At 40.0% G+C, this 15,304-nt stretch overlaps 1 protein-coding gene across 7 annotated transcripts in view; it reads right to left on the bottom strand.

Annotated features, from left to right (window-relative positions):
- The window catches only part of lrp1bb (low density lipoprotein receptor-related protein 1Bb), a 446,550-nt gene that overhangs the window by 324,447 nt on the left and 106,799 nt on the right, over positions 1-15,304 (bottom strand). Inside the window, exon 2 of one of the 7 annotated variants that reach the window (XM_014173709.2) lies at positions 2,761-2,883. The exons of the other annotated variants lie outside the window; for them this stretch is intronic. Within the exon in view, the coding sequence (XP_014029184.2) occupies positions 2,761-2,883 (123 nt within the window). The remainder of the gene's footprint in view (positions 1-2,760; positions 2,884-15,304) is intronic. 7 annotated transcript variants of the gene reach the window in all.

Genomic DNA, 15,304 nt, shown 5'->3' with positions numbered 1-15,304 from the left:
TTCCAAATGGACAACAACCCCAAGCATACTTCCAAAGTTGTGGCAAAATGGCTTAAGGACAACAAAGTCAAGGTATTGGAGTGGCCATCACAAAGCCCTGACCTCAATCCTAGAGAATATTTGTGGGCAGAACTGAAAAAGCGTGTGTGAGCAAGGAGGCCTACAAACCTGACTCAGTTACACCATCTCTGTCAGGAGGAATGGGCCAAAATTCACCCAACTTATTGTGGGAAGCTTGTGGAAGGCTACCCGAAATGTTGGACCCAAGTTAAACAATTTAAAGGCAATGCTACCAAATACTAATTGAGTGTATGTAAACTTCTGACCCACTGGGAATGTGATGAAAGAAATAAAAGCTGAAAGAAATAATTCTCTACTGTTATTCTGACATTTCATATTCTTAAAATAAAGTGGTGATCCTAACTGACCTAAGATAGGGAATATTTACTAGAATTAAATGTCAGGAATTGTGAAAAACTGAGTTTAAATGTATTTGGCTAAGGTATATGTAAACTTCCAACTTCAACTGCACGTGTCAACGTACTAATTATACAAATAGGCCCTAATACATTTGAAAATTCTAATCAAGTTCGCTAGCCTATACTTGTAACTTTGTAGGGCGCATGTGCTTTACATAAATTGCATGTTCTCTTCTGCTTTATCATGGTTTGAACGATCCGTAAATCCGTAAATCCAGTCCACATAATACAGTATAATACAAAACAGTACAGTAATACAGTTCACACTAAAAAGGATTAGCCTACTGGAACTACTGTACAGTTGTTTCATTTATTTAAGAGAGCATATAGCTAGTTACATGTATGGGTTGTTATGTGTTTCTGTTGTGTGTAACGTGCAGTAGCAAATATCATATGTAATCAGTACAATCATTTGGGCTTTTATGATCTTGGGCTCATTAAATATTGTTAATGTCGTGCTTATAATATGTATTTAATCAGGCTCAGGTAGCATCATGTTTGAATTTTCATGCTGATCAAAGCTCTAATCAAATCCAGACATGTTTCTGCTTTACAATGCTTTTGAATGACCCAGGTCTGGCGGGAAATACTGGTTACCCAGGAGAAAAGTGATATATTCTCGGGATGGAACTTTTGTAAAATACAGGGAAAATATTCAACCCTAATCTACACTGATTGAAGTGTATTTAACAAGTGGCATCAATAAGGGATAATAGCTTTCAACCTGGATTCACTTGGTCAGTCTATGTCATGGAAATAGCAGGTGTTCATAATGTTTTGTACACTCAGTGTATGCAGTCATTAACCAGTAGTCAGCATATACACGCTTATGTGGTTCTAGAACAGTAGCCCTAGCCACCACAGGGCCCACAGAAGGATGTGTCTCCCAAACGCTGTTTTATTTGAACTCTTTATTACCTCTGTCGAGACTGTCTGCTTAGCTCTGAGACCTCCGGAATGGCCACTTTACAATTCACTGGCATTCAGCCATCTCAGGAGAGTGTCCTGCTTTCCAGTTTCCCCGGTGCAGAATGGTAATGGTAGCGAGTGTCAGTTGTCTGGTCCCTGCAGGGTAAGCCATGCCATGGCTGAGCATCTAAACCAGTGGCCTACTACAGTCTTATGTTAATGGAATGCAAGGTGTGTGTGTGTATATATATGTTTGTGTGTGTGTGTCTCAGGGTAATGGACTGCAAGGCTGCTCTCCCATGTGGTGATTACACTCCACTGAGGCAGAGCCTGGGACTAGCAAATGGTACCATGACATGACCATTCCCTGGAAGATGCAGGGAGGGACACAACTACCGCATGGGGAGTGCAACTGGGAAAACTCAGGCCACAAGAAACACATCCTGAAACATATCATAAAATACAGAACTTCATCTTTGGTTGGTTAAGAAACAGCCATCAATTATACTCCATTCAACACACAGCACTAATAAAGTATTGCATGATGCCTTCACTGATAACACATAAAACATCTCCTTACAAAGGCTGTACTTTGTCTAAGAGACCACACACACACCACACCAAATGTCTGTTTGCCATTCATCTGCCGTTAAGTATCAGAACCAGAGCACTAGGTTATTGGAGCCAGAGTGCTGATGGCCTATAAACAAGGTTTAATTTCACTGTGCTTCTCTTTGCGGGGCTCAAAGCTGATCTAATTCCTTTTTCTATCAATACATAATCCATGATAATAAGCTGCGACAAATTCCCATGATGAATATTCAGGGTTTCCCTCCACAGGCTTAGTAAATAAAATGGAGCCAACACGGTTAATCTAAATGATAATGGAATACCTGGTGAGGGGAGACTTGGCCCACTGCAACCTTGGATATACGCTACGTTTTAGCACAATATTGTACCATCTTCTCCCAAATAGGAGTTCAATGGGAAGGTCTTCGCTATCAATATATAAGATTGTGGAGGGAATTGTAAACGTGGCTACAGTGATTTCTTAGCTGGTCACATTTGATAATATCATGAAATGAGCACTAGTATCAGTTTAAAGGTCTAAAATTGATATTAGGATGATGCAATACCCATTTCAAAATTTACAGAAATAATAAAGAATATGTTCAGTTAGAGGAAGGATAAAGCATGGAATAAGAAATCACAGAATGTGAAATAATATGGTTACCTTGTAGGCGGGAATGAACTGTATAGTGAATGGGTGAATGAGTGCATAAATTGATGAGTAAATTATTGAATTACATCTTTCTGGATTGAAGTATTTGGTGAATGGGTGCATGGATGAACGTGTGAATTAGTAACTTACATCTGTCCGGGGTTTCGTCCGAGGCGTCTGGACAGTCAGGCTCCCCATCACAGAGCCAGCCCTCGGGGATGCAGGTTACCTCGTCATAGCAGTGAAACTCCCCCACATCACACAGTATGGGCTCTGGATGGAGGAGAGAGAATGGAGAGAGGAGATAGAGATGTCATGGATGGGATGGATGGTTTGCATGTTTCAATCAAAACATGCACCTGTAGTAGTCAACTGGCATAAATGCCTAAAGGTTGCAGTGACTGTGTATTTACCTTGAGGCGGTTACAAAATAGTTTGGAATGAAATGAGTTGAAGGAATGAATGAGTTGATCATATGTATGATAATTGCATTATTCATGTTATGCAGATGTAGCCTATCTTAAAAAAAAAAAACGATGGATATTGTCTTCTTTACCCAATGCCCCTCTGTGGATCAATGAAGTTTGTTCAATTCAATCACTGTCACAATAAGTAGACAATTGTTGTGAGTAAGCCATTTCCTGGGTATGCTTATCCATACAAACTCTTCTCTCTGTAGACCCACGCTTGTTTAAACTTGACAGATACAAAAGCCCACTACTTTGTGGTGGTGAAGACTTTATATTATGTCGATCACAAGGTTCTGTAGTTAATTTTTTTTAACACTGTCTGCAGTATAGAGCTCTTTCATAATGTATCATTAGGACACGCCGAGACAATTATCAATGACTTGTTTGCCAAAAAGCCTATGCCAACAAGACAAGAAACAGACACAAGTGCTGTTGGCATTGTCTGTGACTCAACCTCTTTCTCTCTACAAAGATGTAACATCCTTCACCTTTTGGCAAGCCACTACAAAACAGTCTCTACAAGTCTTGTTTCTTATCTGTCAACTCCCTTACGTTTTGTACTTTTTACTTCACCAAGGTGAAAGCCTGGTCAACTAAAAAGTCATCCCAACCTTCCAATAGCAGGGCATCTGTCAGCATGTTGACATGTTTCCCTGCCGGGAGCTGTCAGCCACTGTGTGATCTTTCAGCAGAATGACACATGCTCTGCTAAAGATTTGACACCACCTTGTTGCCCACAACTAGCTCCTCTCCTCCTCCTCTCCATCCTGAAGAGAACCAATCATTTGTTTCAAAGCTTTAATCCTCAAACGCTCTGGCGTACAAGCATACTCTATCTCTCTCTCTCATACACACTGTATTCCTAACCCTATTATTGAATGTGTGCGTGTTTGTGCATGGGGAGGATGGGGGAACAGGTTTGCAGCACATGAGTGGTGGTGATAATTCAATGCACCACTGCACTATGCCCTATAGTGCCCTCAAGCAAATTCAGTACCGGGGGAGGAATACGAAAAGGTCAACCATCTAATTTTCCCCCCTTTTTCTTCAATCTAATTCCACCGCTGCCATCTATCTGAAAACCTCCCCAGTTTGATTCAAGGTCTTTTTTTAAATATTGAATGCTTTTATGTTTGAAAAAGTGATTATTTTAAAGATGGAGCATGTTGATGATATTGCAAACCACTGAGTTCCTCTTGACTCAAATTCATGTAGGTAGGGGAAAAAAATAGGCTATTGAAGATTATGATTACGAATAAATCTAATTCGACTATTGCAAGATCTAGATCTTTATATACAAAGATGAATGTTAAGAGAGCTATTCCTGTTGGGGTGGCAGGTAGCCTAGTGGTTAGAGTGTTGTGCCAGTAACCAAAAGGTTCCTGGATCAAATCCCCAAGCTGACAAGTTAAAAATCTTTTGTTTTACCCCTGAACAAGGCAGTTAACCCACTGTTCCCTGGTAGGCTGTCATTGTAAGTAATAATTTGTTGTTAACTGATTTGCCTAGTTAAAAAGTTTTTACAAAATTAAATAAACCCCAGTGAGTATGATAAAACAAAATGTTAATAAGATACATTTATAATAGTAGTCCTTCCTTGCAATAAAAATTAAGCACAGAGCCATAAAGCAAAGTGGCATAGTGCTCAACTTCATAACAAATAGTAATATTTGTGTCACTATAATAAGATACATTCTAACAAGAGATCCAAGCTAGAGCTATAGGGAGTTGTGTACTGCTATAAAATAGATAATTCCCTCTAAGTACTCTGGCCTGAAATTGACCTCCTCAACACATGCCTTCCTTAAATCTTGATTCTGATAGGAAGCATTTGATATTGGTAGCTTAGAAAGATAGTCTCTGTGTGTGTGTGTGTGTGTGTGTGTGTGTGTGTGTGTGTGTGTGTGTGTGTGTGTGTGTGTGTGTGTGTGTGTGTCCTATACTGGGAGATTAGGTTGTTTACAGTATGTAAATGCATTTTAAAATGCTAACAAGGTGTTGTACATAATCTTATAAAATGCGAGATAAGCTTATAAAATGAGTCATATTACCAGATACAGTAGATAGATGGGAGAAAACAATGTAGTGTACTTAGCTCGTTATTGTGCAATGGTTTCTGTTACCAGAGGCTTATTAGAAGTGTCCCCTCAAGGGTGACAGTATTGCATAGCTCATTGTCATGGCTTTGGTTCATTTTACAGGAGAGAGGAAATGGGGTAATGTTTCACAGCTGGTACATATTTTTGCCATTTCTCTACACATGCAAAGTATGAATTGTTTGCTTCAAATGTTATTAACTCTTGCTAACCTATGACTATGCTATCACTAATAACTTCAAACATTACGCTATCATTAAAAATAACAAATGCCACAGTCTTGGGGGGGGTTACATAATTTGGTTTCATCTGTTTTAGGGGCGCTTTCAAAGTTTATTGTAAACGCAAATGTTTATGCTAATAAGGAATTTATTTTTACTAGTGTGAGAATTATTGGCAATTGATATGTAAATTGTGTAATAGTATTGCCTTTCAAGCGTGATGATCACTGTTCATTAAGAATTTAGGCCTATTGTTTGAAGGTGTAAATGGTTTGTGCTAGGTTAAGGCATGTCTTTTTTTTCTTTAGTAAAATGTATGAGCTTGTTCAACATGAGCTTCAGCATAGTGGTTACACATCAGGTAATGATATTCCACAAAATACAGGTGAATAGTATATGTGTGATGACAGCTGCTTTTACAAAGATTATTGTCTTGTACATACACTTTAGTCAATACAAAAAATTGCTTGCATTTCCCTAATCGGTGCTCTGTGACTTGCTATAAAATCCTTGCATTTTTGAGTGGGAAAACTATTGGTATGTAGAATGAGTAAACAAAAAGGGTTATCGACCTTTACTGACAACACAAGAGCATAAGGGTATAAGGTATCAATAAGAAAGGTAAGGGTTATAAGGTATCAGTAAGAGAGCTAAGGGTTATAAGGTATCAATAAGAGAGCTAAGGGCTATAAGGAATCAATAAGAGAACTAAGGGCTATAAGATATCAATAAGAGAGTTAAGAGTTATAAGGTATCAATAAGAGAGCTATGGGTTATAAGGTATCAATAAGAGAGCTATGGGTTATAAGGTATCAATAAGAGAGCTATGGGTTATAAGGTATCAATAAGAGAGCTAAGGGTTATAAGGTATCAATAAGAGAGCTATGGGTTATAAGGTATCAATAAGAGAGCTAAGGGCTATAATATATAAATAGCTTGGGTGTATGGGGTTGGACCAGTGTGCCTGATTTTCTTCTTCTCAGAAGTCTCTATGGATGTGTCTAGTACCTTTGAAGCTGAAATGATTCCCATTGAAGTCATGGAGAGAGCTCGTGGTGACTGAGAGGGAGCTGATAGAGGCTGGTGGTGACTGAGAGGCCATTTACTCTCCTGGTAGGCAGCAGGAGCTATGAAAGAGAAAGAGGGCCTCTGGACCTCAGAGCAGCCCGAGTTTCCATTGATGTGTCTACCTGCTTTCATGCTGGCCTGCCTGCCTGCCTTGAAAGGTAAAGGGCCACATTTGAGTCATTTGGATGACCTCTCATGTCAATTTATCTCCCCTCTCAGATTCAATAGCCTTTACTCCTTGTCTGTCAATGTTTGCTGCCACTGCAGTTTTGCAGCCCGGATCGTTTCAGAATGAAATAGAAAGGGAAAATATTATATTTGAGGAGGGGAAAAAACCATACTGTGTCGTCGATCCCCAGTAAAATAAATAGGACTACGACTGCATTTGCATTAAAAAGAAACATACAGAGTCCTACCACCAACACAGACATTGTATCACTAAACAGTATGGTTATTTGAAGATAATTTCGAGTGGCGGATGGATAACAGAACAAACAGCACATCAAAATGGCAGTATAGCAGGCTTTGGTCGGTCGGCGAGTGAGGTTGAAAAACATGGACCATTACCATAACAGTGGTAAACGTTTAGTAGAGCCTGGTCGGGCACATTATCACAAGCTTCATTCCTGACACCCTTTTTCCGTTACAACAGGCAGAACACCACTGCTCATTAAAGACATTGAGCCCTTTGAAACACGGCAGATTTGCGAGAGCAGAACAGAATGTATACTTTTGGAGACAAGAAGAGAAAAAGGAAAAATGGCTTTCAGAATGGCTTGGAACTGGAAGACCATGCAGGCTACAGGGAATAAATAACAGACTCTTTTTTTTCGAAGTTAAAATATATCTAGGTTCAGTAGGATGATTCATCGCTAGATACCGTACTGTACATTCACCATATAGATACATAACTGTGCTTCATTAATTGTAATCCTACCATTATTCATTCCAGAGCAGACTTTGGTGCTGTATCGCAAACCAATAAGATGACAATTACGGTGAAATTCCTATCCAATTTAATTAAATCTCGAAACGCAATAAAGGCCCACCACATGGAAAGGGCTGAGAAAAGGTCTAACTGCTTGACATGTGAACATCCAACAATTGGCTGGTCAAGAGCAGGCCCTCTAATACAACACACATCACTTGACCCTCATTGGCCTTATTAAACTGTCATTCAGTGTTCCCTCCCTGCATCCTTCCTCCATCCTAACCGACCATGGACAAACCTCCACCATAATATATCCCTACGCAGGGACTAAAGATACTGTACAGACAATGGAATAGACCTCCGCAACATCACACTTCTGGAGAGATTGGTTAATTAAACTGCATTATTGAAAACCTTATATTTTTAAGATTAATATTTGTCTTTGCTCAGTGTTATTACACTTTGCAGGTCAATTTGCTCCTAGGACATAACCACTCCACAATGTACCCCTACACGTTGTGTGTGGCTGTGGAATTGACATTACAATGAATACTTAACTGGCAAATGGCACTGAAGGCCATTTGAGGACAAAAGTAACTAAACACACACATGCGTACACATGTACACACACACACACACACACACACACACACACACACACACACACACACACACACACACACACACACACACACACACACACACACACACACACACACACACACACACACAGTATGCAACAACATAACTGTACTGAACGTCAGCGCCGACTCCTCTTCCTGGCCAGCTATGGGTCATATACATTACAGATCACAGGAGAGGGCTCGGTGTCAAACTGAGCAGGTTATTAAGAATATAACCACATCACAGCATGGACGTGTTCAAGCCCTATCCTAATCTTCATATCATGTCTGCCATGAATCCCAATGCAGAGCCAATGCCATGCATCTCAATGCTGCAGCCCGTTGCTACCACTTTAATGAATCTTTATCATAAGCATATCTGTCACGGTGACACCCGCCATGTGGTATTTAGAACCCAAATGCCATCCACGTCGACTCTGATCAGGAATATGAAGACGTGAGAGCACCATTACTTTGCTCTTTGTAATAAATGACTTTAGAATGTCAGTCATCTCTCTGGCTTCCACCCGGAACTATATGAATGTCATCAGCATTGAAACAAGAATTTGTCCATTTCCCTCTGTCCAAGAAATCATGCATATAAGGGTATTTAAAGTGACTGCATGGCATAGCCAACTCCAGTTAGCATACTGGCTTGGGTGAGATAAAATAATGACGTACAAAGGAGAGAAGGAAATGACAAATTACAAATTCCATCAAGCTCTCTTAGCCGGAGGCCAGTCAGACTCTGCCAGGAGGCCTTCCCCCCCATGGCAACATGGAGCAGCAGCATCTCTGCATCCTAATGGAACTTGGCCAGAAATCAATGGGAAAGGACAACAGGGCCTTCATTAGACACAGCCTGACCTTCAATGCTGAGAAGGGTCACTCTTCTTTTTTCTGTAACAGCAGGGCCATGTCAGACATTATCACAGGGAACAACCAGTAGAAAAAGTTTCAGAACAGAAAGACTGCTGGAATAGCCTCCTTGCTCCTTGGTGTAATTCCACAGAGTAAACATTGAATGATTCATGAGAATTATCTTAAGCCATGTGGTCCTTTGCTGCCCTTTTGGCTCCACATGCAAGACAAAGCACTATAGCACAATGTGCCTCACAGCGGAAGTACAGTATCTCATTGGTTATTGAATCATAGCAGTAGTAATTGTTATTTGGCAAGTGAAAGCTCAACGCTAGTATTATCTGGCAAACACTTAACATCGGCGGTGTAAAAACGACATTTAGCAAATGTTACTTCAGGTTGAGCTCCCTGAACGAGATTCAAGTCTCTGTAAAACAGATCATTGTCCCCCATTCTTAAATTTCAACACTTAAGATGCAATGAAAGCCTCTATAAGCCAGGTCACCGCTCCCAATTCATTCATAACAATTCTTTATATGCAACACAACACAATACATTCCATGTACCTATTCTGTAGAGGTAGGCAGCAGCACAGCCAAAATGTGTATGCATGACAATGTGCAGTTAGTTACATACAGTACATGTGGTGGTCAATAATCATATGGCTCTATTCCAATCACTGTGTCCTATCAGAGACCTCCATTTTACCTGGGTCCTGTAGAGGATTTATGTTCCTAACTACATCACGATGACCAATCAGAGAGAGTAATGGGTGATTAAGGATACCAGATCTTTTTCAAGCCGGGGGGTGAACTGCCAGTCAAGGTTCTATTGGGGCTCATCTTGTTATAATGGGGCTGGGGGGTTGGTGATGTCTGTGTGTGTCAGGGTCCTGGGCTCTGTATACTAGATTAAGAGCATCCATCGTCTGTGTTGTAGAGTGAGAGCTGTTACTATGAATGATGGGATGGATCACCTCTGCCGTGGTCTGCACAGAGCTATCCATTACCCATCAACTCCGCTTTGCTAGGCAACATGTCTCTGTGTAGGTGACAAAGGAAACATAAGGGTTACGCCACTCATATATAGTGCATAGATAGAGAAGGATAAGAACGTGAAGAAACTGAGCTACCTTTGAAAATCAATGTATCTTATATTCAAGATGTATGAATATTGTGGTAAGGCTACACTGTCAAACTGAAATACTACACTCTACCACATAGTAAATAAACAGTCAATCAAAATAGGGGAGTTCATTTGTTTAAATTATATGTTTATGACTGGGAAGTGCATCAAATAGTCATTGATGCCCTGTGAGTAATGTCTATAACACTACATTTATATTGTATTCTGCAACTGCATATGGTGCGTTCAAAGCCCAGGAAGATATAGAGATGTAGGATCTTAATTTAATCTCCCGGTTGCAGGAGAATTGTCCTGCAATGCAGGAAATGTAAAACATGTAGTGAATTTGAGGCTTAAAAAGACTTTCCACATTGAAATTTCACATTTGATTTTCCCTTAGTAAAAAATGTATCAACCCCTACATAAATGTCCATTCATTGTAATCCACATAACAATTCACATTTCCTGTTGTAGCAAACTGGCTCAAATTAAGATCCTACATCTGTACATAGCACCTGTATGGATGTGAAGATGTCTAGATGACAAACTGTACAGCAGAGGAGAGGTAGATTGTTACTCTTATTACTGAGAAGGGTATAACAGCAAGCTGAAACCTGCTGGATTTCTCATGTTCACAGGATGGCTAGAATAGAAAAGGTTTCTTGAGACATGGATTCCTGATCCAATAGAAATAAGTACAAAACTAAAATATTGATTTGATTGATTGATTGATCAGTCAGTTTTGTTGCTGATTGGATTTCTATAGATCTGCATTTTGGGCTGACACCCAAAAGAGAAACAGCAGCCAGGAAATCAGTAAGCAAACAAATATAAACATTTTCCTACTAAACCCCTTCCTTCTCACTAATGTGATATAGCTGTGTATCGTTGCTGCTGGCTGGCTACAGTATCAACACAGATACCTCTGATTAAGATATATTTGCTCGATAAAAATGAAAGTAAAGTTTCCAGTTTTTCCTTCGGTGAGCAGAGCCCAGGCTCACAGCTGGAAGTCAGCTTTAGCAGATTTGATTAGTTTCATTTCATTAGAAAACAGGGAGCACGTCTCCTCTAATGTTTCTAAAAACATAACCCTGTCTTATTATACTTCAGATTCAGCCTCATAATTGTGGTAAATTGAGATTTGAACATAACATTGAAAAAAATACAGCCACCAGCGGATTTAATATATAACCGCTAGATGAGAAGAGAAGCAGCCTGCTTTGTTTGATATTTAATAATAATAATATGCCATTTAGCAGACACTTTTATCCAAAGCGACTTACAGTCATGTGTGCATACATTTTATGTATGGGTGGCAAACCCTCAACCCTGGAGGAGTAAGTACCATGCTCTACCAACTGAGCCACACAGTACCATGTGTGGGAGGAGATGATCATGGGCGAATACAAAGTGCCAATTCATTGTTACATCTGCATTTCAAATTGCTTAGTTACAAAAGATCACGCAGCTTGTGCTTTTATACCTTGCATTCTGAAAACTGTTGATGCATAAATAAATAAATCCTATGTAAATCCTATTACAGAGAAAGGTAGGCTAAGGCTCGGCGGGATGCTAATCTGGTCAAAGACAACCCTGCTGTGGTTTCACTGTTTAATTGGGAGTTTGGACTCATTATTAGGAAAGCTAGTTGCTGATTGAAATACATAGTCTTTGATTAAATCAATACACCACTGAGATACTAGAAAAAAACAGCAGATCACATTGTCCTCAGGGACCAGCACTGAGTAGCTTGTCTGAGCGTTTACAATCAACAAGTCATTATTTAAGACTACCACAGTATTACACCTTGATGCAATATACAAATAAAAATCAGGAAACTTCTACATCCAACAGGTTTAGCAGCAATGACTCTAAACATGGACACATCAATATTTCTTACTCTTCTTACACTTAGCCAAATGTTGTGTTGCTATGCCACCACTAGCGGTTCTGGAAGGGGGGGGGGGGACCCCCCTAAAGTGGAGTATGAAATCATTTTTACATAACTCATTTTTGCTATCATTCTTTTTTTTACATCCGTTATTAGACAGTGGCAACGATGATGATTATGAACATGGTCTTTGCCTGCTAATGCCTGCAATGCAGTGAAGAAAACGATGTGACAACAATAACGTCTAATGTAACTGGCCCCTCTAACAGTACAACTGGCCCCAGCTTGGCCCCCCCAGTTGAAATGGTCTAGAACCGCCACTGTGTGCCTATGCCATTTGAGGAAAAGTGCTATACAAAGCCTATGTAATTGCTAATAGAAGGTTAAAGACAGGGCGTTCATCAAGATATGTGTTTAAAGCTGGAGAACCTTGACTCTGTAAAGGTCTTGGCAAAGGCTTTATATTGAAGCAGAGCTATCTCACTATGCTATAGTACTGTAATTATAGCTCAAAACCTAGCCATTACATAAACTGTAATATTGTGTTTGTGTGCTTGTGTGTGTGCGTGCGTGCATTCATAACCATGCGTGCGTGTGTGTATGTGTGTGTGCAGCCTCTGTACCAGCCTCTACCCTCCAGCTAAAGTCAGATAAGGAAATGATAGGCAAAACTTGAGACTTGTTAAACAAGACTGATACAGTACAAAATTATTTTTCTGAGCCTGAAGCTAAACTCATTTGGCTCCATTTGCACTTCCTGTAAAAATTTTCGGGGTTTTTCTGTTTAAAAGGCTTTGAAAAGAACAGGAAGAGGGTCCTATTAGCCCTGCAGATGCAAACCAGGGGATGAGATTTGGGTTTTAGATGAGATGTGGGTAAGGAGGCCTGATACAGATGTCGGATTGTAATATGACCCAATCCTGCAGCAGGGGGCAGCTGGAAGCGGTGTTTGTAGGCTATACAATGCAGTACCGTACCTAGGGGGCTATGGTTTGGGGAAGGCTCTGCAAACCGACCTCAAAACATCAAGTGTCATCAAGTATTATCAAGGCTTGCTAAAGCATTGTGAACTGCCATAGCGCAGTGGTCTGAGCAGCAAGTTTAAACTCTGAGCATCAAGAAGTTCATTCCCAGTGCTGGGCAGTCGTTTTGACACTTTGTAGGAAAGGAAACTAACGGTGGTGTAGCATACTGTTATTATTTAACCAATCCAAAAGGCTGCTGCATACCTGCCTCCAAAGGCACCTACCTTAATAAGTAGCACTTTTCCAGTAGGTTACTGCCATTTGGGCCGGGATTCGAAGTCAACGTCACGTGATAACGTATTCACATTCCACCGATTGTGAGACATTTGTAGCCACATTGTAGCCACTGTAACAGTGTGAGCAACTAAATATCTGACATGAGAATAACAAGTAAACAGCTAACAGAATCAATCTCCTCAGTACCTGTTAATGAATGAAGTTGACACCGACCAGAATAATTATCATACGGTATAGGATCCTCTCGAATATTGCTTGGTCTTCTGCGCCATCGTTGTGGACATGACAGGTAAGCTTGCATGGATGAAATCATGCAGGCTACGATTTTTTGAGATACAGTAGCTAAATACGCTATTTTACTCACTGTTTAAGAATGATTAATAGACAGAATAGTGGTGTTTCACTTTGAAGCTACAGTGGTTCATCCTTTTAAAGTTGCAGCGTACTTCAGCAAAGCTTGCATGGTGCCGCAGAATTCTATGGCACATTATTTAAGTGTCAGCCATTGTAACCATTAAAGCTAGTTATTACTAGTTTGACCACCAGAGGGCATCTTTGAGAAGCATTTGATAGCCTTCAATAGTGGCTGTACTACAGAATTTAAAACCTTGTTTTGTAATAAGGGACTGATTTTAAGAAATGTTGCTTAATTAATTTGCTTAATATTATGGTGTTTCTATCCAAGAAAAACAAAAAACCCTCAGGGTTTCCGTTAGGATGGAATGGAAAATATGGAGCTGTACAATGTGACGGTCGGGAGTAGGCTACAGTACTAACAGCATAACATTCCCACACCCTAATTGTATAATTGTAAATTAATAAATTAATAAACATCTCATTGATTTATCAAGACCAGTCCCCATGCTTGTCTCAGAGCAGCATGGAATGGTGCTAAAATAGTTCACCACAGCGGGATTGCTTCAAATCCTATTACTTCTAACTTTAATATGCTCTTTAAATAAATAAGACCTGGCACGGGTATCGAACCTGCATCTGTGGCAACACATTTTGTACTGCAATGCAGTATCTTAGACCGCTGTGCCAATCAGCAGGCCCCATCCACAAAGTATCAAAATACAGAGAGGTGTTGGTAAAGGTATATTGTCCTGCAAACAGCCCATAATAGACTATTATCATACTGTACATGTGGTCCAGGTCAGGATAACCAAAACATTTCTTTATTAAAGACAATCATAAAGAATGTTGGTACCTATTTATTTTGATCCAAAGCCATGAATGAGTGAGTCACTCAGCTTTATATAGGTGCCGGGCTATATGACTGTGCCATTAACTTGATAATGTATAACGATATTTTGGAGGATATTTCATTTAAAAAAAATAAAAAAAGTGAGCGATTGTAATCTGAATAAAGGCCAAAATAATACTTGTAAAGGCCAAAACATTTATTTCCCTTTTTAGAGGGATAGAAACGCTGGGCAAATTGTGCACCGCCCTATGGGACTCCCAATCACGGTCGGATGTGATACATAATAATAATAATAATACTTTTTGTTGTATCATTTGTTTAGTCTTTTCTAGTGGATTAAACTGAAATTGCAACCAATCACGGCCAGTTGTGATACAGCCAACCTAACTAAGAAATACATTTGACAATAGAATTATCTCCTTACCCTCCTTCTGGGCAAGTCTATTGTCCAGCTACCTACTAATAGCCATAACGGCACTGTACAACATGACCCGTATCCCCTGCCCTCGTGCCTTGAACCTCGCGCACCTTTCACTATTTCAGTGGATAAAGCTGGAGAACTGCAAGACAGTCCCATTGTGCACCACTTCGGAGCCATGACCAATATATACTGCTCCAAAATATAAAGGGAACACTTAAACAACACAATGTAACTCCAAGTCAATCACACTTCTGTGAAATCAAACTGTCCACTTAGGAAGCAACACTGATTGACAATAAATTTCACATGCTGTTGTGCAATTGGAATAGACAACAGGTGGAAATTATAGGCAATTAGCAAGACACCCCCAATAAAGGAGTGGTTCTGCAGGTGGTGACCACAGACCACTTCTCAGTTCCTATGCTTCCTGGCTGATGTTTTGGTCACTTTTGAATGCTGGCGGTGCTTTCACTCTAGTGGTAGCATGAGACGGAGTCTACAACCCACACAAGTGG

The sequence above is a fragment of the Salmo salar genome, chromosome ssa25 (genome assembly GCF_905237065.1).
Source record: "Salmo salar chromosome ssa25, Ssal_v3.1, whole genome shotgun sequence".
NCBI classification, from domain to species: Eukaryota; Metazoa; Chordata; class Actinopteri; order Salmoniformes; family Salmonidae; genus Salmo; species Salmo salar.
The sequence above is the reverse complement of the archived record's forward strand: the minus strand, read 5'-3'. Positions and strand labels throughout refer to the sequence as shown.